The sequence below is a fragment of the Pan paniscus genome, chromosome 1 (genome assembly GCF_029289425.2).
Source record: "Pan paniscus chromosome 1, NHGRI_mPanPan1-v2.0_pri, whole genome shotgun sequence".
NCBI classification, from domain to species: domain Eukaryota; kingdom Metazoa; phylum Chordata; class Mammalia; order Primates; family Hominidae; genus Pan; species Pan paniscus.
In genome coordinates this window covers 52687036-52712480 of record NC_073249.2, presented here as the reverse complement: position 1 = coordinate 52712480, position 25445 = coordinate 52687036, and the positions used below count along the sequence as shown (strand labels likewise).

General features: G+C 33.5%; 1 protein-coding gene across 6 annotated transcripts in view; it reads left to right on the top strand.

Moving 5' to 3' along the window:
• LOC134728364 (complement factor H-related protein 3) overlaps positions 1-25445 on the top strand; it is a 141685-nt gene that overhangs the window by 64269 nt on the left and 51971 nt on the right. For 2 of the 6 annotated variants that reach the window (XM_055110207.3, XM_055110202.3), the window contains exons 1-3: positions 19707-19811; positions 24063-24257; positions 24696-24872. In XM_055110207.3, the coding sequence (XP_054966182.1) occupies positions 19754-19811; positions 24063-24257; positions 24696-24872 (430 nt within the window). In that variant the 5' untranslated portion in view covers positions 19707-19753. Of the gene's footprint in view, positions 1-19706; positions 19812-21773; positions 21777-24062; positions 24258-24695; positions 24873-25445 lie in introns of those variants that run through there. The other 4 variants (XM_063598065.1, XM_063598070.1, XM_063598074.1 and 1 more) reach the window with 3 other exon arrangements.

The following is a 25445-nucleotide window of genomic DNA, read 5'->3' as shown; positions in this document are numbered from 1 at the left end:
AAAAGCTTCTGCACAGCAAATTAAACAATGCCCAGAGTGAAGAGACAACTCATGAGTTGGAAAAATATTTGCAAGCCATATATCTGAAAAAGCGTTAATATTCAAAATATATAAGGAACTCAACTCAATGGCTAATAAAAAGGAATTAACCAATTTAAAAATAGGCAATTTACCTGAATGGACATTTCTCAAAAGAAGACGTACCAATGGCCAACAAGTATTATTATCAACAATACAAAAAAAATCAAATGTTATCAAACGTGGAGAAAAGGACACACTTGCACATTGTTGATGGAAATGTATATTAGTATAGCCATTATGGAAAATACTATAGAGTTTGTCAAAAATGAAAAACAGAACATATAATCAATCCAGTAATCCTACTACTGAATATATGTACAAAGAAAAAGGAATCAGTATGTCAAAGAGTTATCTGCATTCCCATGTTCATTACAGCATTATTTATAATAGCCAAAATATGGAATCAACTTAAGTATCCATTACAGATGAATAGATAAAGAAAATGTGGTCTATATACACAATGTAATACTATTCAGCTTTGAAAAAAGGAAATCCTGCATTTTCAAGAACATAGAATAAACAGGGAGGACATTAAGTTAGGTGGAATAAGACAGACAAAACCACATGATTGCACTTATACGTGCAATCCGTTGTAAAATATGGTGACTTTAGTTAACAATAATATGTTGTATTCTTGAAAACTACTTAGTGTAGATTTTAAGCAGTCTCACCACACACAAAAATGAGAAGTATGTGAAGTAAAGCATATATTTATTAGCTTGATTTAGCCATTATCTAATGTATACATATTTCAACACAATATGTTTTACATAATAAATATATGCAATTTTATTTGCCAATAAAAAATAAATGAAAATGTTTACAAAAAGAGAATATGTGGTATAGATACACAGTAGAATACTATACAAACTAAAAAGAAGACAATTTTGTCAATAGGGAAAACATGGATGAATCTAGTGGATATTATGCTATCTAAAATAAAGTCAACACAAAGAAAAATCCTGCATGATCTTATTGATATGTGGAATCTAAAAAATTCAAATTTACAGAAGGTGAGAGTAGAGTGGTTGTTACCAGAAGCTGAAGGGATGGCGGTGTTTCTAGGAGGTGTTGGTCAAAGGGTATAAATTTTCAGTTAGACTAGAGGAATACATTTTAATATCTATTTCACAGCATGGTGATCACACTTAATAATAATAAAAGTGATAACAATATATATTTCAATATTGCTGTGAGTACATATATTCTATTTAATATATTTAAGCCTAGCCTTTCTAACTACTACAGAAAGAGCAGCTAAATGTCTGTTGTAAGTATGCTTATCTTACAAAAAATAAGTTCATTTGATATTCATGTAATAAATCTAATCTTTGTTTTATTGATTTTCAGATTAACAAAGACCTTATCTATTTTTTTTTTAATTATACTTTAAGTTTTAGGGTACATGTGCACATTGTGCAGGTTAGTTACATATGTATACATGCAGCGCACCAGCATGGCACATGTATACAAAGACCTTATCTAAATACTCTTTACAACTTTTATGTAAATCTAAAATTATTCCATAGGAGAAATTTTATGTAAAAAAGATAAAAGTATGAAGCATGTTCAGTTTGGGTATTTCACTTTGTATTCACTGAATATTGAAAAAATTAAAATACTATCAAGTAATACATAAAGTCATATAACCTCCTAAATATCCGCTGAGGAACCTACTTACTTTTGTGTGTCATTTTGGATAGTCAAGGTTTTTTGCTATGCTATACTTTAAAAAGTAATTAATGAAGGGGCTGACTTTTTTTGTTAATAGCACACTTAACAATATTAGTGGATTCCTGGTGTTCTTCACTAAGGTCCTTGGTCAGTAATTTCTGATTATATTTTATGCAAAGAACTTTGAAAACACCTTGTGCTGTATTTTAAAGTTTATTATTATCCATATTTCTGACCAATCACAGATGTTGCAAAAGGTTGGGACACTTGGAAAGATAAAATTATTTTCAAAAAGATTATTTTTTTATAGAATTTCAAAAACAACCATCTTTAAAATACTAACAATAGTTTAAAAAATTATAATACTTTTATAAAGTTTTTACAAACACTACTTACAGATAGAGTAAAATTTCATTATAACTGAAAATGTTTTCAGTAACCTGTTATACTTGGCTAAATGTCATTATTCAACTGAAATTCCACCTCTCTTCAACATTTACGTATATATTTTCCTGAAGATTTTTGTCTTATGTTTTGCAGTTATTTTAAAGTTATGGAGGAGGTTTTGCTTATTTTACTATATTTATTATATGGTTTGTCTTTAGCATTATTGATAGATCTTTTTCTTCCAAATATGGGCCAAATTTTCTGCTTCTTTACATATCTAGTAGTGTTTTATTCTACTTTGGTCAATGCCAATAAAACATTGTGATGACAGCCATGGAATATAAAAGTTACCTATGGGTTTGTCATATATGCTATTTATGGTATTGGGGTACTTTTCTTCTATATCTATGTTTTTAAATTTTCATGTGCACATCATAGGTGTACAGTAGGTGTATGTATTGATGGAGTACTAGAATGTTTTGATACAGGCATACAATGTGAAATAAGCACATCATGGAGAATGGGGTATACATGCCCTCAAGTATCTATCCTTTGAGTTCCAACCATCCAATAATACTGTATAAGTTATTTTAAAATGTATAAGTAAGTTATCATTGACTATAGCCAACCGATTGTGCTGTCAAATAGATGGACTTATTTATTTTTTCTATTTTTTTTTTCGTACACATTGACCATCCCCATCTCCCCTCTAGCCCTATACCACCCTTCACAGTCTCTAGTAACCACCCTTCAACTTTCTATGTCCAAGAGTTCAATTGTTTTGATTTTTAGATGCCACAGATAAGTGAGAACATGTGAGGTTTGTATTTCTGTGCCTGGCTAATTTCACTTAAAATAATGATCTCCAGTTCCATCCATGTTGTTGCAAATGATTGGATCTCATTCTTTATTATGGCAAAGTAGTACTCCATTGTGTATGTGTGCCACATTTTATTTATTCATTCATCTGTTGATGGACACTTTGGTGGCTTCCAAATCGTAGCTATTGTATACAGTGAGGCAACAAACATAGGTGTGCAGATATCGCTTCCATACACTGATTTCCGTACACTGCTGGTGTATACACAGCATTAGGATGGCTGGATCATAAGGTAGCTCAATTTTTAGTTTTCTAAGAAACCTCCAAACTGTTCTCCATAGTGGTTGTATTAATTTACATTCCCACCAACAGTGTACAAGATTTCCCTATTCTCCACATCCTCATTAGCGTCTGTTATTTTCTCTCTTTTCCATATAAGCCATTTTTACTGGAGTGAGATGATATCTCACTGTAGTTTTGATTTACATTTCTCTGATGATCAGTTATGTTGATCATCTTTTCACATGTCTGTTTTCCATTTGAATGTATCCTTTTAAGAAATCTATATTCAGATCTTTTGCCCTTTTTTGATCTGATTATTAGATGATTTCTGATAGAGTTGTTTGAGCTCTTTAATTATTCTGGTTATTAATCCCTTGTCAGATGGGTAGTTTGCAATATTTTGTCCCACTCAGTGTTATTTCTTCACTTTGTTCATTGTGTCCTTTGCTGTGCAGAACATTTTTAACTTGATGTGATCTCATTTGTCCATTTCTGCTTTGCTTGCCTGTGCTTGTGAGTTATTGCTGAAGAAATTTTTGCCCAGAACAAAGTCCTTGAGATTTTCCCCAATGTTTTCTGGTAGAAGTTTCATAGTTTGAGGTCTTAGACTTAAGTCTTTATCCATTTGATTTGATTTTTGGATATGGTGAAACATAGAGGTCTAGTTTCATTCTTCTGCATATGAAAATCCAGTTTTCCTAGAAGTGTTCATTGAAGAGACTGTCTTTTCCACAGCGTCCCTTTGTCAAAAATGCATTCACTGTAGATGTGTACATTTGTTTCTGTGTTCTCTATTCTGTTCCATTAGACTGTATGTCTGTTTTTATGCCAGTACTATGCTGTTTTAGTGGCTACAACTCTGTAGTATAATTTGAAGTCAGGTAATGTTATTCCTTCAGTTTTGTTTTTATTGCTTAGGATAGCTTTAGCTATTTTGGGTACCTTTAGCTTTTGTGGTACCATAAAAATTTTAGGATTGTTTTTCTCTATTACTGTGAAGAATGTCCCTGGTATTTTCATAGTGATTTCTTGAATCTGTAGATTGCCTTGGGTAGTATGGACATTATAACAATATTGATCCTTCCAGTCCATGATCATGAAATATCTTTTTTTTTTTTTGGTGTCCTCTTCAACTTCTATTTTTAGTGTTTTACTGTTTTTCTTATAGAGATCTTTGACTTCTTTGGTTAATATCTAATTATTTATTTTTATCTGTGGTTACTGTAAATGGGATTACCTTTAGGATTTTTTTCAGATTGTTTGCTGTCAACATATACAAATGCTACTGGTTTTTTATGTTGATATTATATCTTGCACCTTTACTGGATTTGTTTATCAGTTCTAATAGTTTTCTGGTGATTACCTTACGTTTATTGAAAAAAAGTTATACCATCTGCAAACAAAGATAATTTGGCTTCTTTCTTTTCAGTTTGGATACCTTTATATCCCTCTCTTGTCTAACTGCTGTAGCCAGGACTTCCAGTATTATGTTGAATAACAGTGGTGAAGTGGGTATCCTCGTCATGTTCCAGTACTTTGAGGAAATGATTTCAGACTTTCTCCATTCAGTATGAGAGTAGCTGTGTGTCTGTCAAATGCAGCTTTGATTATGTTTGGGTGTGTTCTTTCTATCTTCAGTTTTCTTTAGTGTTTTATCATGAAGGATTTTGAATTTTATCAAATGCCTTTTTGGAATCAATTGAAATAATCATGTGGTTTATATCCTTCATTGTGTTGGTATGATGTATTACATTGATTGAGTTGTGTATGTCGAGCCATCTTTGCATCTCAAGGATAAATCCCATTTGGTCATGTTGAATGATCTTTCTAGTATGCTGTTAAATTTGTTTGCTATTCTTTTGTTGAGAATTTTTACAATTACATTTGTCAGAGATATTGACCTGTAGTATTCTTTTTTTCATGTGTCTTTGTCTGATTTTCTTTTCAGGGTAATATTAGCCTCACATTGGAAGTATTTGCTCCTCCTCCTCCTCTATTTTTCAAAATAGTTAGAGTAGAATTGGTACTAGTTCTTCTTTAAATGTTAGGGAGAATTCAACAGTGAAGCCAATATGTCCTGAGCTTTGCTTTACTATGAGACTTTTTATTCTGGCTTTGATCTCATTACTTGTATTAATAATTGATCTGTTCAGGTTTTGGATTTCTTTCTGCTTCAATCTTAGTAGGTTTTATGTGTCTAGGAATTTGTCCATTTCTTCTAGATTTTCCAATTTATTGGAATATCATTCCACATAGTGGCCAATAATGATTCTTTGAATTTCTCCAGGATCAGATGTAATGTTTCCTTTTCATTTCTGATTTTATTTATTTGAATTCTCACTCTTTTTCTCTCAGTCTGGATAAAGGTTGATCAGCATGTTTAATATTTTAAAATAACAACTTATGTTTCATTGATCTTTGTATTTTATTCATTTCAATTTCAAGTTTATCTGCTGTGATATTTATTATTTATTTTCTTCTAATAATTTTGGATTTGGATTGCCCTTCCTTTTCTAGTTCTTTAACATAAGTCACCAAATTGTTTATTTGAAGTTTTTCCTTTCTTTTTTATGTAGTCACTTATAGCTATAAATTTTTCTCTTGGTACTAAAACTGCTATATCCCATAGGTTTTGTGTTTCCATTATCATTTGTTTCACAAAATATTTTAATTTCTTCATTGATCCACTGTGCATTCAGGGGCATATTCTTTAATTTCCAGATTCTTTAATTTTTTGTTTCAACTTACCATAAGGATTGCAAATACTATCTTATAACCAGAAAACAACTTAACACTGTTTGCATAAACAAACAAGCCAAAGAAAACTCATAAATACTCTCCACCTTAATTTTCCCTTCTGCTTTCAAACTTTTTGTTGTTTCTATTTTTATCTTATTGTACAGACTATGTCTTGAAAATCTGTAGTTATTATGTTTCATTAGTTCATTATTTAGTCTTTCTACTTAGGATATTAGCTTACACAACCCAGTTGCAGTGTTTTAATATTCTGTATTTTTCTATGTACTTACTATTACCAGTGAGATTCGTGTCTTCAGGTGATTATTTATTGTTCATGAATTTCGTTTTTTGATGGAAATATTCCCTTTAGCATTTCTTGTAGGACAGGTCTGGCATAATAAAATTCCTCACCTTTTCCTTATCTGAGAATGTCTTTATTTCTTCTTTATGTTTAAGGGATATTCTCACCAGATATTCTACGCTAGGATAAACGTTATTTTTCTGTCAGCATGTGTCATATCACTCCTGTAAGGTTTCCTCTAAAAAGCCTGCTACCAGATGTATTGGTGCTCCATTGTATGTTATTTATTTCTTTGTTCTTACTGATTTTAGAATAGTCTCTTTATCCTTGACCTTAGAGAATTTGATTATTAAATGAGTTGAGGTAGTCTTCTTCGGGTTAAATCTGCTTGGCATCCTATAACCTTCTAGTACCTGATATAGATATCATTCTCTATGTTTGGGAAGTTCTTTGTGATTATCCATTTGAATAAACTTTCTACTCCTATCTCATTCTCTACTTCTTCCTTAAGGTGAATACTCTTAGATTTGCTTTTTGGAGGTTACTTTTTAGATCCTGTAGGCATACTTCATTGTTTTTAATTCTTTATTTTTTTGTCTCCTCTGACTGTGTATTTTCACATAGCTTGTCTTCAAGCTCAACAATTCTTTCTTCTGCTTGATCTATTCTGCTATTAAAGAATAGCACGTGTAATATCTTCTTCAGTATGTCAATTGCATGTTTCGGCTCCAGAATCTCCGCTTGATTTTTTAAAATTATTTCAATCTCTTTGTTCAATTTATCTGATAGAGTTCAGAATTCCTTCTCTGTGTTATCTTGATTTTCTTTGAGTTTCTTCAACAAAACTATTTTGAATTCGTTGTTTGAAAGGTGACATAACTCAGTTTCTCTAGGATTGTTCCCTGGTGCTTTGTTTAGTTCATTTGGTGAGGTCAGGTTTTCCTGGATGGCGTTAATGCTAGCAGATATTCTTCTGTGTCTGGGCACTGAAGAGTTAGGTATTTATTGTTTTCTTCACTGTCTGGGCTTAATTGTAACCATCCTTCTTGGCAAGATGTTCTACATGTTTGAAAGGACTTGGGTGTTGTGACCTAAGCTGTAATTTCTTTACAGGGTGTCAAAATCCCAGCAATGCAGTGGTTCTTGCAGACTTCTAGGGGTACTGTATTGATGCTCTTGCACATGATCTGAGAGAATTCAGGGTGATGAGGGCCCCTGGACCAGGGTAGTTTCCAGGGGACCAGTTTCAAAAACCTTAGATGTCTGCTTGATGTTATATGGTACTGTATCTTGGCTGGCAGTCATATTGCAAGTTAAAATGTTGTGGGGTGGGGGGAGGGGAGAGGGGGGAGGGATAGCATTTGGAGATATACCTAATGTTAAATGACGAGTTACTGGGTTCAGCACACCAACATGGCACATGTATACATATGTAACTAACCTGCACGTTGTGCACATGTACCCTAAACCTTAAAGTATAATAATAAAAAAAAATCCTCCTCACTGTTCCCTCCCCTTTCCAAAGTCAGAGGAGCCTCACCCTACAGTCTAACACCACTCCAGGCCATGAGGAGTACTGCCAGACAACTGCTGATGTTCCCTTAAGGTTTAGGTGCTCCTAAGTCAGTTTGTGGTGAATGCTGGCTAGCCTAGGATTCACCCTTCTGGGAACTGGGCTCCCATCTGGTCCACGGTATGTCCAAAAATGCCACCCACCAGTCAAGTCCAGGAACTGGGGACCCTGGGAGCCCAGGTGGTTCTCTACCCCCTGTGGCCATGCTGGTACCTGAAGCCAGCAAGTCTCAGAGGCTCACCTAAGGCCCTCAACATAGTATCTGGGTATCACTGCAGGTTATTGAGGGCCAAGGGCTCTTCAGTTAGGCTGGGTGAATGCTGCCAGGACGGCATCATTTCCTTCAGGGCATTGGGTTCCCTTTTGGTTCAGGGTATGTCAAGAAATGTCATCTGGGAGCTAGGGCTTAAAGCAGGGGCCTCATTCCTTTGACAGTTGCCCTATCCTGCTTTGTCTGAGCTGATATCCAAGATGTAAGACAAAGTCTTCCCCGTTCTTCCCTCTCCTCTCCTCAAGCAGAAGGAAGGGGTTTCTTTTGGAGCTGTGAAATGTGAAGCCTGGGGTTAGGGGTTGGGTGATGCCAGCACGCTCTTGGCTGCCTCAGCTGGTGCAGTTGGTGTCTCTGAATATTCTGTGTCTTCCCCCAATCCATAGTCTCTGAGCCTAGTTCAGCACTAGGACTCACATACGTGTGCAGTCCTTATGTCCTAGACTGTCTTTCTAGTTTATTTAGAGACACAATGCATGGTAGGTAGCCCTAGGTGGCAAGATTTGTGGGAACTTGATTTCAGACCCCTGCGGTCAGCAATACTGTCATGGCTAGCATTGGTTTAAATACTCCCTCCATGGGAAGGGGTTAGCTCAGTTTGGTTTGGTTTTCCTTTCTGCTCTAACAGCACAGCATTTTGTTCAATGCCTCACAATTGCTATGTTCTCCCTCCCTCAGTGCCTAGAGCAAGGCTCTGTACACCATGGCACAGCTGCAAGTGTGGGGAGAGGGGAAAGGGTAGTGTCAGTGACTCAAGATTGTCTTACCTATCTCTTAACGTGCCTCTTTCAGGGATATGAAGTTAAAACCATGTACTATGAGTGCTAATCTGTTAATGTTTTCATTTTATGAGGTTTTTTTTTTTCTGTGTACATAGTTGTTAACTTGGTATCTTTGAAGGGGAATGGTTGGTGTCTCCTATTCCACCATCTGGCTCTGCTCTGCCTAATTTGTGGAGACTCTTTATCATGAAGAAATGTCAAAGTTTCTCAAATGTTTTTAGTACTTCTATGAAAATGATCATATAGTTTTGTTCATTCTGTTATTGTGATATGTTACATCTATTGGTTTGTGTATGTCTACTCATCTTTATTTTATGCATAGTTTGAAAAAAAAATACTACCAGTTTTTTATACTGTTTGGTTGAATTCAGCAGTGAAGATAACAGGTGTTGGGCTTTTTTGATAGGTGAATTTTATTACTGATTTAATCAACTTACTCATTATTTGTTTGTTTTGATTTTCTATTTATTCCTAATACGATCTGTATTAGTAATTCTTATTTAAGCTTGTATTTGATTTTACAAGCTATTTTATTTTTAGCTTGTATTTGTATTTGTAGCTGTATTTGTATTTTAGCTTGCTTCTCCCTTAGATTCCCCCATGAGATGTACCTAAAGAAAACTTGGACCAAGTGAAAGACAAGGCATTATCTGGTAGCAGCTGCTGGTAGCAGCTGAGATCACCAACAGTAGCTTTCCTTGCTTCTGGAAGTTTTCCTAAGAAACATCCACTGCAGTACAATGGATAATTAGTGGGGCATCACTAAGATTCCTGAACTTCGGAATTTTCTGGAAATAGCATTTATGACCTTTGTTCCCTCAGTTCTTCCAGTAGTTGCAGAAGCCTTTCGTTCCCTTTATTGATACTCTCTTTACTCAAAAAATGAGAAATAAAATAAATTAATGTTTTATATTACTTTTGGATTCAGTCCATTACTGTCCCTAAATAATATTTTACAAGTACATTTCAGGGAATCAATTCCACAGATGGTTGTGAAACCACTAACTGGAATTATTGAAGCATTTTGCAAAACTCTCTGAACTTTGATATTTACTAAGTGACCTTAAAGGCCTAGCTTCGTGGTAGTTTCCTCAAATTCGGAATCACACTTGGTAACTAATAATGAAAGATTTCAAACTCCAAACAGTACAACTGAAACTTTTGCATTACTATACTACTGAGAATATCTAACATGTTGTTACTAATTAATGTCATTTTCACCTTGTGGGTTTCCTATGCTAATGGACAAGGTAAATTGAAAGAGATCTAAACACTCAACTCCCATCTTAAATGTAACTTCATGTAATATGTAGCTTCCTATGTCTCCATGTCTACAATTTTTTATGAACCAAAGAGGATTTATTCACTATGCTAGTAGAAATAGCATATTTTGTAAGACTATAACAGAAATTAATTTTATGAAAAATTATCTCATTTTAACTTAAACAATGAATAATATTTTCTTTGTTTTATAAGTTCTACAGTGTAAAAGACATTTAATATTGATTATGGAGATATGTGAATATACTCATGAAACTTTAAGTAGGAAACATGTCACTAGACAGATTCTAACCTTAAAATGTTCAGAAGTTTCTTATTTGTAATGCAAGGCGAGTGACTGATATTTTCATAATCTTACAGATGGTGATTTTTTATAGATTCATATATCAAAACATCAAATAATACATTTTAAATTCTGCAGTTTCTTTTATTTCTATAATACCTTAAGAAAGCTGCTAAAATGAATTAACATTAATATGAACTTAATATTTCAACAAGATTAGCAACATGTAAATCACAACATGAATATAATCAAAAAGTAGACTATATACTTAACTTACTTTTAAATGACAGTAAATTTTGCATTTCTGAGCTCACTAGCAAATGTTCAATAAATAAATACATAATTATTTTTTATAGCTTTATGTTATTGTTCACTGATTTGTTTTCTCCTCAACAGTCATATATTTTCTATACTAACTATCTTTTTGAATGCAGGCCTTGCATATTAAAGAACTATCTCGTAACATTAGCAGTGGAACCACATGGGTCAAAAGTCATGGACAATCAAGGGTGTGTGGCCATTAATGAAGAATACAAATTTTGTAATTATCTAAAACTTCATAATATTTCAACAAATGTAGTGGAGGGTAATACTGGAAATCCAATTATCAATTTATGAGAGTATCTTTTCCCTCAGCCTCTCTTCTCAAAGCTATGCCACTTTATTTGATTCTAGGTAAAGAGCTTTAGGTTTTACAGTATTATCTATCACATGATTTGATAGTTTTATTTGTTGTGCAAAATCAAACTTGATCTGTGCCAAAATGGAAAAAAAAGGAAATTCTCCTGTTATTTCCTTTGTTAACTGAACTGATACAGGTACATTTTTTTCAAATAAAGATTAAATAGATTAAAGTAGAATGAAAAGAATAAAAGTAGTATCATTTTGAAATGACTGGAATTAGAGAAGCATATGCACTATACTTTCTTACTTACTTTCTTAAAAGCACTATAAAAAAGAATGATGACAAATTCTTCCTTATCTGATATTCCAGTTGAAAACTTGTCTCCTCCAATGAACTCTTTGTAAGAGCAAACTTGAGCAAAATGTGTTGTAAATTTGGGTCGCACCTATATTTCTCAAAGGAGAAAGTAACTCATTGGGTTACTTTCAACGTCTTGGTTAGAGAGAAACATCTTTGTGTATTCAGTAGCATTGGCTCAACTGCATCCCGCCAAAATTCATTTGTTAAAGTCCAAATTCCCAGTACCTGAGAATGTGACTGCATTTGGAGAAGGAGTGCTTAAAGATGTAATTAAGTTAAAGGTCAATGATTCAGGTGGGTCCTACTCCAATATAACAGGTGTCTATATAAGAAAAGAAAATAAGAACACACCATATAGAGAAAGATCACGCAAGGCATAGAAAGAATACAACCATTTACAAGGCAAAGGAAGAGGTCTCAGAAGAATCCAATCCTGTTGACAGCTCTATCTCAAACTATTAGCCTCCAGAACAGTGAGAAAATACATTTCTATGAAATCAGTGGTACTTTGTTATGGTAGCTCTAGCAGATGAATACCATGATATTTATACAATTTATTAAAAGAACATTAATAACTAAAAATAATTTTTTACTTTTTACTCAAGAATATATATATATATATATATATATATATATATATATATATATATATATATATGTAGCCACCACACAGATTTTAGAGGCTATTCATCAGAATTTGGTAATTACCTCTTGGGTGTATTTTCCTGCTGATTTTTGTCTTGTTGAATACTTTATGTGTATATTTATCTCTATTCATCTATATTCAGAATCTAGTAAATCAAATCTAAGAAATATTTTTCATATCATTAATGAAGGGCATACTTTGTGAATTGCTTATGCTAATAAAATTTTTTTTTAATGGTAGTTGATATTTCAGTTCTGAACAATAAAATCGGCACACCAATTCTTTTGGAAACCACGCTATTTGAAAGACAAACTTGACAGAAAATTTGTAATTGTAACCTATTATAATGTTCATTGAATTTGTACTGGCCATTATTTCTTCCATCAAGTCATAAGTTATTTACACTTATTTAAAAATAGGTTGTCAAGAACATTATTTTTAATTATGAATATCCTTTCAGAATTGTATAAATTTTATATTCATCTACTAGAGTTGCCATAACAAAGTGTCAAGAGTGACAATTAATATTGTAGAGCAGGGTTGCTTTTAAATCCCTTTTAAACTGATCATTACAGTACCAAATGCATTACAATTAATTGCCATTGTACTTCTTTGGGATGCTCAAATTTGTTTCACATCTCACTAAGAAGATGGCTTCTGTGTATATTTCATGTGCCCCCATTAAGCTTTGGCATAACATAAGAGCCCATTCTTTCCTTGACTTTTCCTACTACAGACTAAGTTTCAATAATTTCTCTATGAAATTCCAGTGCCTTTTAGTGGGAAGAACGATTTTTAGAAACAAACCTAAACCATGAAAAACTCACTTCAGGTTTGAAATTATCGTTGACTAAGAAAAATAATTTTTGGCCGAGCAGGATGGCTCACACATTAATCCCAGCACTTTCGAGGGCCAAGGCGCACAGATCACTTGAGGCCAGGAGTTGGCCAACATGATGAAATGCTGTCTTTACTAAAAGTTAAAAAAATTAGCCGGATGTGGCGGCACACACCTGTAATTCCAGCTTCACAGGAGACTGAGGCAGGAGAATCACTTGAACCCGGGAGATAGAGGTTGACGTGAGCCAATATAGTGCCACTGCACTCTAGCTTTGGAGACAGAGCAAGACTATTAAAAATAAAAATAAAAATAAAGAAAAAAAGAAAGATTTAAATGATTTCCTTTAGTTTATGTCCCTTTCTACCTCGGACTAAATATCCTGCAATCGTAAGAAAATGTAAGAGTATCTCAGGAGGTTACACAGGGCCGGGAAGTTTCGATTTTCCAATACGGAGGAGACACTCAGCAGAAAACTGTGCATCCATGCTTCAGGGACTGGGTCAGAGAAAGTGTCATGCGTCGCCCAACAAGCCTCTGGAGCCAGTTCTGTAACTAGCAAACGCTTCCCTCAAAGTAAAGATGTCACTTCTCTGAACTTAGTCTTCTCATCTGCACACTAAAGCTGTTGTGCCGCTAGCCTCTTTCTAGTTCTCTCTGATTTATGATGATTCAAACTTTTTATTTAATTATATTCTTAAGTTTTCATAACAAATAGAATGTAAATACTATTTTCTATCACTTGTTCCATAATTATAGAGTAAACATAAATGATATGCTATTTAAATTGTGGTGTTGTTCAACATTCTATAGGTATATATACCTATAGAATGTAAGAATATATACATATTTGTACATTCGTCTATGCACTTATTTTGTATGTCAATAATATATCTCATCTGACACATGAATTCTAACTATGGTAAGAATGCATGCCATCGCATACAAACAAAATGCCACAAAACTAAACAAAATGTTTTATATCTGGAGATAATTTGCTACATCTCAGATTTTTTATGTTACAGTCATATTTCTTGTCTCTCTTTTCCAAAAAACAATCATTGCTAATGTGTGCACCCTGAACTGGCAGCTTGAGCTTAACTTGGTATAGTTGTAGATAAGCTCAGTTTAAATTAATGCTGATAAAACCTCCAGAATTGCTGAAGAGACCATACTATGTTAGTAGAAGTAGAGAAAGTGAAATGAGGTTCTTGTCCTGTTAGCTGACTTGAGATCCATTAAAGATTTTAAGTGGAGAAATAAAATGACCAGATGAAAGGTCATTAATTTATACACAGGGAAATAGATTACAAAGATGAGAGGTCAGGATCAGGAAACTAGTTATGATTGCTGTAATCTCAGAAGAAAATGGTTGAGAGACGATGTTTATCAAAGGTTATTGCCAGGGTTTTTTTGCGCCTGTTTGTTTGTTCGTTTTGACAGAAAAAAATTGAGTGAAAGGGAACACCACAATTGCAGAAGTTCAGTTATTATTGAGAGAGGTAATGAGAATGATTGACATGAATTTCCCCCAAAAAATGTTCTGTCAATAATTACTATATTACGAACAAATAGAGCATGGAATATTTTTATAGCTGACTCAGCGAAAATAGCTATTACAGCAAACCTATGTCTATATTGAAATTCATATATACATTCAAAGAATATTACTCTATACCATTTATCTCAAGATAACTAATCTTCAAAGCAAAAGAAATCAGCAACATGTTTTTAATTAAAATTTTAACTTCCTTCAAAAATGTCTTTTTGGCCGGGCGCAGTGGCTCACGCCTGTAATCCCAGCACTTTGGGAGGCCGAGGAGGGCGGATCACGAGGTCAGGAGATCAAGACCATCCTGGCTAACAGGGCGAAACCCCGTCTCTACTAAAAAATATACAAAAAAAATTAGCTGGGCATGGTGGCAGGCGTCTGTAGTCCCAGCTACTCGGGAGGCTGAGGCGGGATTATTGCGTGAATCCAGGAGGCAGAGCTTGCAGTGAGCGGAGATCGAGTCACTGCACTCCAGCCTGGGCAACTGAGCAAGATTCTGTCTCAAAAAAAAAAAAAAAGTCTTTTTTATTTATCTGTTAAGAACAGATAAATCATTCATGAGGCATTCAAGTCAAAAAAGAATTTTTATTTTTTTGTTGGCAGATTTACTTAGTGGAAACAACATTTGTATTTAGCTTTAAAAGTAAATTAGGTGGAGGAAAATGAAGATTTTCATTAATAACCCTAATATTAATAGACAATGGTGGTACTGAGGAGAACATCTATCTCTTTTAGGCTTCATGAGGAAATGATGTTTTTCAGTGTCAACAAAGTACTCTCAACTGTGTGGTTTGCCCACCAAATATCATGTCTGTAATAATATACCGTACTTAGCCTACCACGTTTTAAAATGATTGGTTTCCAACTATCATGGCATAGAAGAGAATATATAGATAGTTGAAGAGTTAAAGAAATTATAGCATAAGAAGCATGCAAAAAGATAGAGTTATAGCATTATAATGACTGTCTTGAGATATTTCAAAACATTTATGAGGGGGAGTAAGTTAGCTTTTGATGAGGACTGTCACAGTCAGTGAAGCAGGTAACAGTATTATCCAACATCGAATCAGAGGTCAAGTGATTTTCTAAAAGTGTGACCTATACGGATATTGCCATACGTCGGGGGTGGGGGTAGAAGAGTTGATCTCTTCTGAGCCCTCCACGTTTTAAGTTGTATGATTCAAATTTGTACATACAAACCTTGTTTTAATTATACTCTATTTTTAAAAACTGCAGTTAGCTTTTGAGTTAGCTGGGTGTGTTGACACAGGCCTATAGTCCCAGCTACTCTAGAGGATGAGGTGAAAGGATTGCTTGAGCCCAAGAGGTCGAGGATACAGGCAGCCAGGATGGCGCCCCTGCGTTCCAACCGGGCTGACAGAGAGAGACCTCTTCTCAAAAACAAACAAAGGAACAGAAATTCACTTTTTTTTTAAATTTATTTTTATTTTTATTTTTTTAATTTTTAATTTTTAATTTTTTATTTTTTATTATTTTTTTTTAGTATACTTTAAGTTTTAGGGTACATGTGCACATTGTGCAGGTTAGTTACATATGTATACATGTGCCATGCTGGTGCGCTGCACCCGTAGGGACATGGATGAAACTGGAAACCATCATTCTCAGTAAACTATCGCCAGAACAAAAAACCAAACACCGCATATTCTCACTCATAGGTGGGAATTGAACAATGAGATCACATGGACACAGGAAGGGGAATATCACACTCTGGGGACTGTGGTGGGGAGGCGGGGGGGGGAGGGATAGCATTGGGAGAAATTCACTTTTTTGTGTATTTTATTAAGAATTTTAACACCTCTGTTCAACAGGGACATCAGCCTGTAGTTTTCTTTTTGTGTTGTTTCCTTGTTTGGTTTTGGTATCAGGGCAATGCTGGCATGCTACAATAAGTTGGAAAAATTCCATTATCTTTGCTTTTGGCATAGTTTGAGAAAAATTACTCTGAATTTTATTTTTTTAATATTTGGTAGAATTCAGCAGTGACGATAACAGGTTTTGGGCTTTTTTGATGGGTGAATTTTATTACTGATTTAATCAACTTACTCATTATTTGTCTGTTTAGATTTCTATTTATTCCTAATTCAATCTTGGTATGTTGTATGTGTCCAAAAATTTATCCATTTCTTCCAGGTATACCAATTTATTGGCAAACAATTGTTCCTTATAGTTTTTATGATCCTTTGTGTTTCTGTAGAACCAGATGTAATGTCTCCCTTTTCCTCTCTGATTTTATTTATTTGGAGCATCTCCCTTATTTTTCTTAGTCTAAGAAAATGTTTGTCAATTGTTTTTTAAATCTTTGCTTTACTGATTTTGTCATACTTACATTTAGTCTCTGTGTTGTTTGTTTCTGCTCTGATCTTTATTATTTCTTTTTTGACTTGTTTTTAGTAATGTTGTTCTTAAATTTCTAGTTCCTTAAGGTGCAATGTTTGATTGTTTATTTGAGAGATTTATTCTTTTTGATAAGGCATTTATTGCTATAAAATTTCCTCTTAGAACTGGTTTTGCTGTATCTCATCTATTATGGTATGCTGTGTTTCCATTGTCATTTGTCTCAAAAACTTTCCAAATTTTTTTTTAGTTCCTTCATTGAGCCATTGGTTTTAAATGTACATGTTGTTTAATTTCCAAGTGTTTGTAAAGTTTCCAAGTTTTATTCTGATATTAATTGTTGTATACCATTATGATCAGAAAAGATTCTTGATATAATTACTATTTTTTTCAACCTGTTACAACTTGCTTTATGACCTAACTTATGATCTATTCTGGAGGATATTCTATGTGCAGTTAAGGAGAATGTGTTCTGCAGCAGTCGAATTAAGTATTCCGAAAATGTCTGTTAGATCTATTTGGTCTAGAATGTTCTTTAAGTCCAATGTCTTTTTGTTGATTTTCTGTGGGAATTATTTTTCCATTGCTGAAAGTGGGGAGTTGAAAACTCCTACTATCATTGTATTGCAATCTCTCTCTCTCTTTAGACCTATTAATATTTACTCTCTCTCTCTCTCTCTCTCTCTCTATATATATATATATAGGTGATCTAATGTTGAGTATATATACATATATATATATATATATATATATATATATATGTTTACAATTCCCATGGGTATATGCTGATTTGATGCCTTTATCATTATATAATGACTTTCATTGTTTCTTTTTCTGTTTTTAGTTAAAGTCCATTTTATCTGATTTACATATTTCTGCTCCTGCTCTTCTTTTCCAACAGCATGGAATATCTCTTTCTCTCCTTTTACTTTCAGACTATGAGTCCTTAGAGGTATCATGTGTCTCTTGTAGCAAGCATAGAGTTGAGTGTTTTCTTTTTAATCCACTAACCGACTCTATGTCTTTTAATTGAATAATTCAATCCATTGACATTCAAGGTAATTATTGATAGATAAAGATTAACTATTGACATTTGGTAATTATATTCTAGTCATTTGGCAGATTTTTTTTCTTCCTTTCTTCTTCACTCTTTTGTGGTTAAATGATTTTTTTCTATCAGTGTTGTTTGACTCTTCTCTTTTTACTTGTAGTGTAATTATTATGGATTTGTGCTGTGGTTATTCTGAGGCCCACAAAATTCTTATATTTATAACAGCTTATTTTACCATGATAACAACTTGTGATTCACTTTTTAAAAGAAAAAAACAACTCTACATTTTTACTCTACCTTATCACACATTTTGAATTTTCGATGTTACAACTCACAACTTTTTAAATTGCATATTCTCTAACCAATTTTGTAGCTATTATTTTTAATTGTTTGCTATATTATAGCTTCACTTCTAAGTTCTAGGATATTCAGGGTGGTAATCTTGGCTCTCGGTGGTTGCTTTTAAGTTTCTGTAGGAGGGAGAGAGGCTGGAGAACTCCTACACTGCAGTTTTGCTGATGTTATTCTCTCCATGATTCTCTTATTTTAATGAACAGTATCTTAAACCACGGCAAGTATAGTAATGTAAAATAAAGAATAAACAGAAGAAGTCAATGAGAGAACATGTGTGGACTTGAGTTATATTTTTCCAACAAAACAGAAAATTATATATATATATATATATATGAATGTATTGTACTAAAAATAAAAAATACCCCAAAACACAACTTTAAAAACATTTAAATATCAAGAATATGCTGAAACTTTTGTACTCAGTATGATCTATTGTGAGTTCTGAAAATCAGTATGCTACTCTAAACACATAAAATTACAGAGAGTGGAATGGGATCCAGACACACCGGTTTGTTTTCATACAACCTTATGTAATTAAGTTGGGTACTGGAAAGCAAAGGACAACAGAAAATTTTAGAGACATGGACCCTGAGAGTTACTCATTAATGATTCATCTGTATGTGGAAGAAACTCACCTATTTTCCAGTGTTTAATTTTAAAATTAGTGTTCTCATTTTAAGAAGAGTATGTGGGATAAGAGTATTTTGACTATTTGTGGGGGGAAAAAAAAAACCGTGCCATGCCAAACAGCAGGATTTTCACGAGATGAGTGTGCCAGATGTTTATTTTCAACTTGAAATCAACCCAGTTCCTATCTTCATTTTCTTCTGCATTGCAGAAGATCAGCCTGAAACTACAGTTTCTGAAGTTCCTTTCTCCATAGCTTGCTTCTCCCTTAGATTCCCCCATGAGATGTACTTAAAGAAGACCTGGAAGAAGAGAAAGACAAGGCATTATCTGGTAGCAGCTGCTGGTAGCAGCTGAGATCACCAACAGTAGCTTTCTTTGATTCTGGACGTTTTGCTGAGAAACATCCACTGCAGCACCATAGATAATTAGTGAGGGCATCACTAAGACTCTTGAACATCAGAATTTTCTGGAAATAGCATTTTTGACCTTTGTTCCCTCAGTTCTTCCAATAGTTGCAGAAGCCTTTCGTTCCCTTTATGGAAACTCTCTTTACTCAAAAAATGAGAAATAAAGTAAATTAATGTTTTATATTACTTTTGGATTCAGTCCATTACTGTGCCTAAATAAAATTGTACCAGTACATATCAGGCAATCAAATCCACAGATGATTGTGAAACCACGAACTGGAATTATTGAAGCATTTTGTAAAACTCTCTGAACTTTGATATTTACTAAGTGACCTTAAAGCCCCTAGCTTCATGGTAGTGCACTTAAATTCAGAACCACACGTGGTAACTAATAATGAAAGATTTCAAACCCCAAACAGTGCAACTGAAACTTTTGTATTAGCATACTACTGAGAATATCTAACATGTTGTTACTAATCAATGTCATTCTGACCTTGTGGGTTTCCTGTGCTAATGGACAAGGTAAGTTAAAAGAGACCTAAACACTCAGCTTCCCTCTTAAATGTAACTTCATGTAATATCTAGCTTTGTATGTCTATAATTATTTTATGAACCAAAGAGGATTTATTCACTATGCTAGTAGAAGTGACATATTTTGTGAGAGTATAACATAAATTAATTTTATAAAAAATTATCTCTTTAACTTAAAGAAAAAATGAATAATGTTTTATTTGTTTTCTAAGTTCTACAGTGTAAAAGGCATTTAATATTGATTATGGAGATATGTGAATATACTCATGAAACTTTAAGTGGGAAACATGTCATTAGACAGATTCTAAGCTTAAAATGTTCAGAATTTTCCTATACGTAATACAAGGGGAACATTGGGAGTGACTGATGTTTTCATAATCTTACCTATGGTGATTTTTATAGATTTATATATCAAAAAATCAAATAATACATTTTAAATTATGCAGTTTCTTATATTTCTATTATAGCTTAAGAAAGCTGCTAAAACTAATTAACATTAATATCAACTTACTATTTCAACAAAATTAGCAACATACATATATAATGAAAAAATAGAATATAAACTTACATTGGAATGACAGTAAGTTTTGATTGGCATTTCTGAGTTCACTAGCAAATGTTCAATAAGTAAATATACAGAAAATACTTTTCATAGCGTTATGTCATTGTTCACTGATTTCTCCTTGAAAGTCATATATTTTCTGTATTAATTATCTTTTTGAATGCAGGCCTTGCATATTAAAGAACTATATCATAACATTAGCAGTGGAACCACATGGGTCAAAAATCATGGACAATCAAGGGTGTGTGTCCATTAATGAAGAATACAAATTTTGTAATTATCCAAAACTTCATATTTCAGCCAATGTAATGGAGGGTAATACTGGAAATCCCATTATCAATTTATGAGACTATCTTTTCCCTCAACCACTCTTCGCAAAGCTATGCCACTTTATTTGATTCTAGGGAAAGAGCTTTAAGTTTTATAGTATTATCTATCACATGATTTGCTAGTTATATTTGTTGCGCAAAATCAAACTTGATCTGTGCCAAAATGGAAAAAAAAGGAATTTCACCAGTTATTTCCTTTTTTAACTGAACTGTTACAGGTACATTTCTTCAAATAAAGACTAAATAGATTAAAGTAGAATGCAAAGAAGAAAATACTACTATTTTGAAATGACTGGAATTAGAGAAGCATATGCACTATATTTTCTTACTTACTTTCTTAAAAGCACCATAGAAAAGAATGATGACAAATTCTTTCTTATCTGATATTCCAGTGGAAAACTTGCCTCCTCCAATGAACTCTTTGTAAGAGTAAACTTGAGCAAAATGTCTTGTAAATTTGGGTCGCACCTATATTTCTCAAAGGAGAAAGTAACTTATTTAGTGGAATAACATCTTGGTTAGAGAGAAACATCTTTGTGAATTCAGTAGCATTGGCTCAACTGCATCCCGCCAAAATTCATTTGTTAAAGTCCAAATTCCCAATACCTGAGAATGTGACTGCATTTGGAGAAGGAGTGCTTAAAGATGTAATTAAGTTAAAGGTCAATGATTCAGGTGGGTCCTACTCCAATATAACTGGTGTCCATATAAGAAGAGAAAATAAGAACACACCATATAGAGAAAGATCACGCAAGGCATAGAGAGAAAACAACCATTTACAAGGCAAAGGAGGAGGTCTCAGAAGCATCCAATCCTGTTGACAGCTCTATCTCAAACTAGTAGCCTCCAGAACTGTGAGAAAATAAATTTCTATGAAATCAGTAGTACTTTGTTATGGTAGCTCTAGCAGATGAACACCATGATATTTACACAATGTATTAAAAGAATATTAATAATTAAAAATAACTTTTTACTTTTTACTCAAGGATATATATATATATATATATATATATATATATATATATATATATATATATATATACCCACCAACACAGATTTTAGAGGGTATTCATCAGAATTGGGTAATTATATCTTGGGTGTATTGTCCTTGCTGATTTTTGTCTTGTTGAATACTTTATGTTTACATATTATCTGTATTCATCTATATTCAGAATCTAGTAAATCAGATCAGCAAATATTTTTCATATGATTAATGAAGGATATACTTTGTGAGTTGCTTATGCTAAGAATTTTTTTTTAATGGTGGTTGATGTTTCAGTTCTGAACAATAAAATCAGCACACCAATTCTTTTGGAAGCCACGCTATTTGAAAGATAAACTTGACAGAAAATTTGTAATTGCAACCTATTATAATGTTCATTGAATTTGTATTGACCAATATTTCTTCCATCAACTCATAAGTTATTTACACTTATTTAAAAACAGGTTGTCAGGAAAATTATTTTTATTCATGAATATCCTTTCAGAATTGTATAAACTTTATATTCATCTACTAGAGTTGCCATAACAAAGTGTCAAGGGTGACAATTAGTAATGTAGAGCAGGGTTGCCTCTAAATCCCTTTTAAACTGATCATTTTCAGTACCCAATGCATTACAATTAATTGCCATTGTACTTCTTTGGGACGCTCAAATTTATTTCAAGTTTAACTAAGAAGCTGGCTTCTGTGTATATTTCACGTGTCCCCATTACACTCTGGCATAACAAAAGGTCCCAGGATTTCCTTGACTTTTCCTACTACAGACCAAGTTCGAATAATTTCCCTATGAAATTCCAGTGCCTTTTAGTGGGAGAAACGATTTTCAGAAACAAACCTAAACTATGAAAAACTCACTACAGTTTTGAAATTATCACTGACTAAGAAAAGTAATTTTTGGTCGAGCCGGGGGGCTCCTGCCTTAATCCCAGCACTTTCGGGGGCCAAGGCGCGCGGATCACTTGAGGTCAGGAGTTGGAGACCAGCCCGGCCAACATGATGGAACGCTGTCTCTACTAACAATTCAAAAAATTAGCCGGAGTGGCGGCACGCACCTGCAATCCCAGCTACTCAGGAGACTGAGGCAGGAGAATAACTTGAACCTGGGAGGCAGAGGTTGCAGTGAGCCGAGATGGTGCCACTGTACTCTAGCCTTGGTGACAGAACAAGACTGTTAAAAAAAAAAAAAAAGAGAAGAAAGAAAAATTAAAATGATTTCCTTTAATATATGTCCCTTTCTTCCTCAGACTAAATAGCCTGCAATCTTAAGAAAATGTAAGAGTATCTCAGGAGGTTACACAGTGCAGGGAGATTTAGATTTTCCAATATGGAGGAGACACTCAGCAGAAAACTGTGCATCCATGCTTGAGGGACTGGGTCAGAGAAGCTGTCATGTGTCACCCAACAAGCCTCTGGAGCCAGTTCTGTAACTAGCAAACACTTCCCACAAAGTAAAGATGTCACTTCTCTGAACTTAGTCTTCTCATCTGCACATTAAAGCTGTTGTGCCGCTAGCCTCCTTCCCATTCTCTCTGATTTATGATGATTCAAACTTAAAGATTTTTCCTTAGTGATATTCTTAAGTTTTCCCAATAAATAGGTTGTAAATATTATTTTCTATCACTTGTTCCAGAATTATAGAAGAAACATAAATTATATGCTATTTAAATTATGGTATTGGTCAACATTCTATATGTCTACATACATATAGAATGTAAGAATATATATATATATTTGAACATTCGTGTATGCACCTATTTTTTTTATGTCAATAATATATCTCATCCGATACATGAATTCTAACTATGGTAAGAATGCATGCCATCGAATACAAACAAAATGCCACAAAACTCAAGAAAATGTTTTATTTCTGGAGATAATTGGTGCATTTCTGATTTTTTGTTAATGTTTAGAGTCATATTTCTTGTTTCTCTTTTCCAAAAAACAATTATTGGTAATGTGTGCACCCTGAACTGACAGCTTTAGCATAACTTGGTATAGTTCTAGATAAGCTCAGTTCAAATTAATGTTGATAAAACCTCCAGAATTGCTAAAGAGACCATACTACATTAGTAGAAGTAGAGAAAGTAGAATGAGGTTCTTCTCGTCCTGTTAGCTGATTTGGGATCCATTAAGGATTTTAAGTGTAGAAATAAAATGACCAGATGAAGGGTTATTAATTTATACCCAGGAAAACAGATTATAAAGATGAGAGGTCAGGATCAGGAAACTAGTTATGGTTGCTGTAATTCCACAAGAAAATGTTTGAGAGAAGGTGATATCAAAATTTATCTCTAATATGATTTATTACAGTAAAAATTATTTATACTTTTTTGTTTGTTTTTTATTGCAAGTGAAGCCTTGTGATTTTCCAGACATTAAACATGGAGGTCTATTTCATGAGAATATGCGTAGACCACACTTTCCAGTAGCTGTAGGAAAATATTACTCCTATTACTGTGATGAACGTTTTGAGACTCCTTCAGGAAGTTACTGGGATTACATTCATTGCACACAAAATGGGTGGTCGCCAGCAGTACCATGTCTCAGTAAGTAAACCTCTGAACTGCTACACATGTATAAAACTTTAAAAGATTAAAGAGAGGAGAGCACGTAATTGATTACTCTTGTCTTATGTAACAGAAATAGGGCCAAGAAATGAGTTGTTCAAGCAAAATGACCAAAATAGATCTTTTCTATTATGAGTTCTTGAAAATCATATGAAAAATAAATATAGAGACTTTATGAGAATATCTATATAGTTTATACATATTTTAATTATGAAAACTAAAGAGAAGTAATATTAAATATTGACATTTCCTCTTGTACAACCTTTGTTAGTAATTTTAGTTCATACTAAGTTGTACATTATTTTTGGATGTTTATGCGATCTTATTTAAATATGGTAACAATAATTTTAATATACTTTTTGTGCAAATTTATGTTTCTCATTTACTTTATTTATTTATCATTGCTATGGTCCTTAGGAAAATGTTATTTTCCTTATTTGGAAAATGGATATAATCAAAATTATGGAAAAAAGTTTGTACAGGGTAACTCTACAGAAGTTGCCTGCCATCCTGGCTACCGTCTTCCAAAAGCACAGACCACAGTTACATGTACGGAGAAAGGCTGGTCTCCTACTCCCAGATGCATCCGTGTCAGTAAGTACACCGCTATGAGATCCCAGCATGTTCATGTCTTTCTAAGTAACACGGATGACAATCTCAGACTTGTCTATATTAACTGTGGCAAAATGTTGTTGTCAACTTGTTTTGCCAACGGACCTATTTAGTTTTACTTTTTTAATTGTGTGAATATACAAATTTCTTGATAAGTACATAGCAAAATAAATGCTCCTATTAATGGGCATTAGTCAAGAATACAGTAAAAGAATTAGAACACAATACTTGTTGGTTAAATAAAGTCATATTGAAGCGGCATCAATGTCTCGGGTAAATACCCGAGGTTCGTCATCTTGAACCAAGAAGATTAAGTACAAATGGGTATTCTGGGATCTTGTACATATTCTACTCTAGAAGGTTTCCTACAGTATTTATTCGAATATACATTTATATAAACAGTTCCTTCTTTTTTCACATGTTGCTAATGATTGGTGATGTCACATTTTAATATTTACAAGTTGAGTGGCTATAAAATGGTATAGCATTGTAATGTAAATTTGCATTTCTTTTACTACCAGCTGGATTTAGAATACATGTTCACAGTTTAATTGG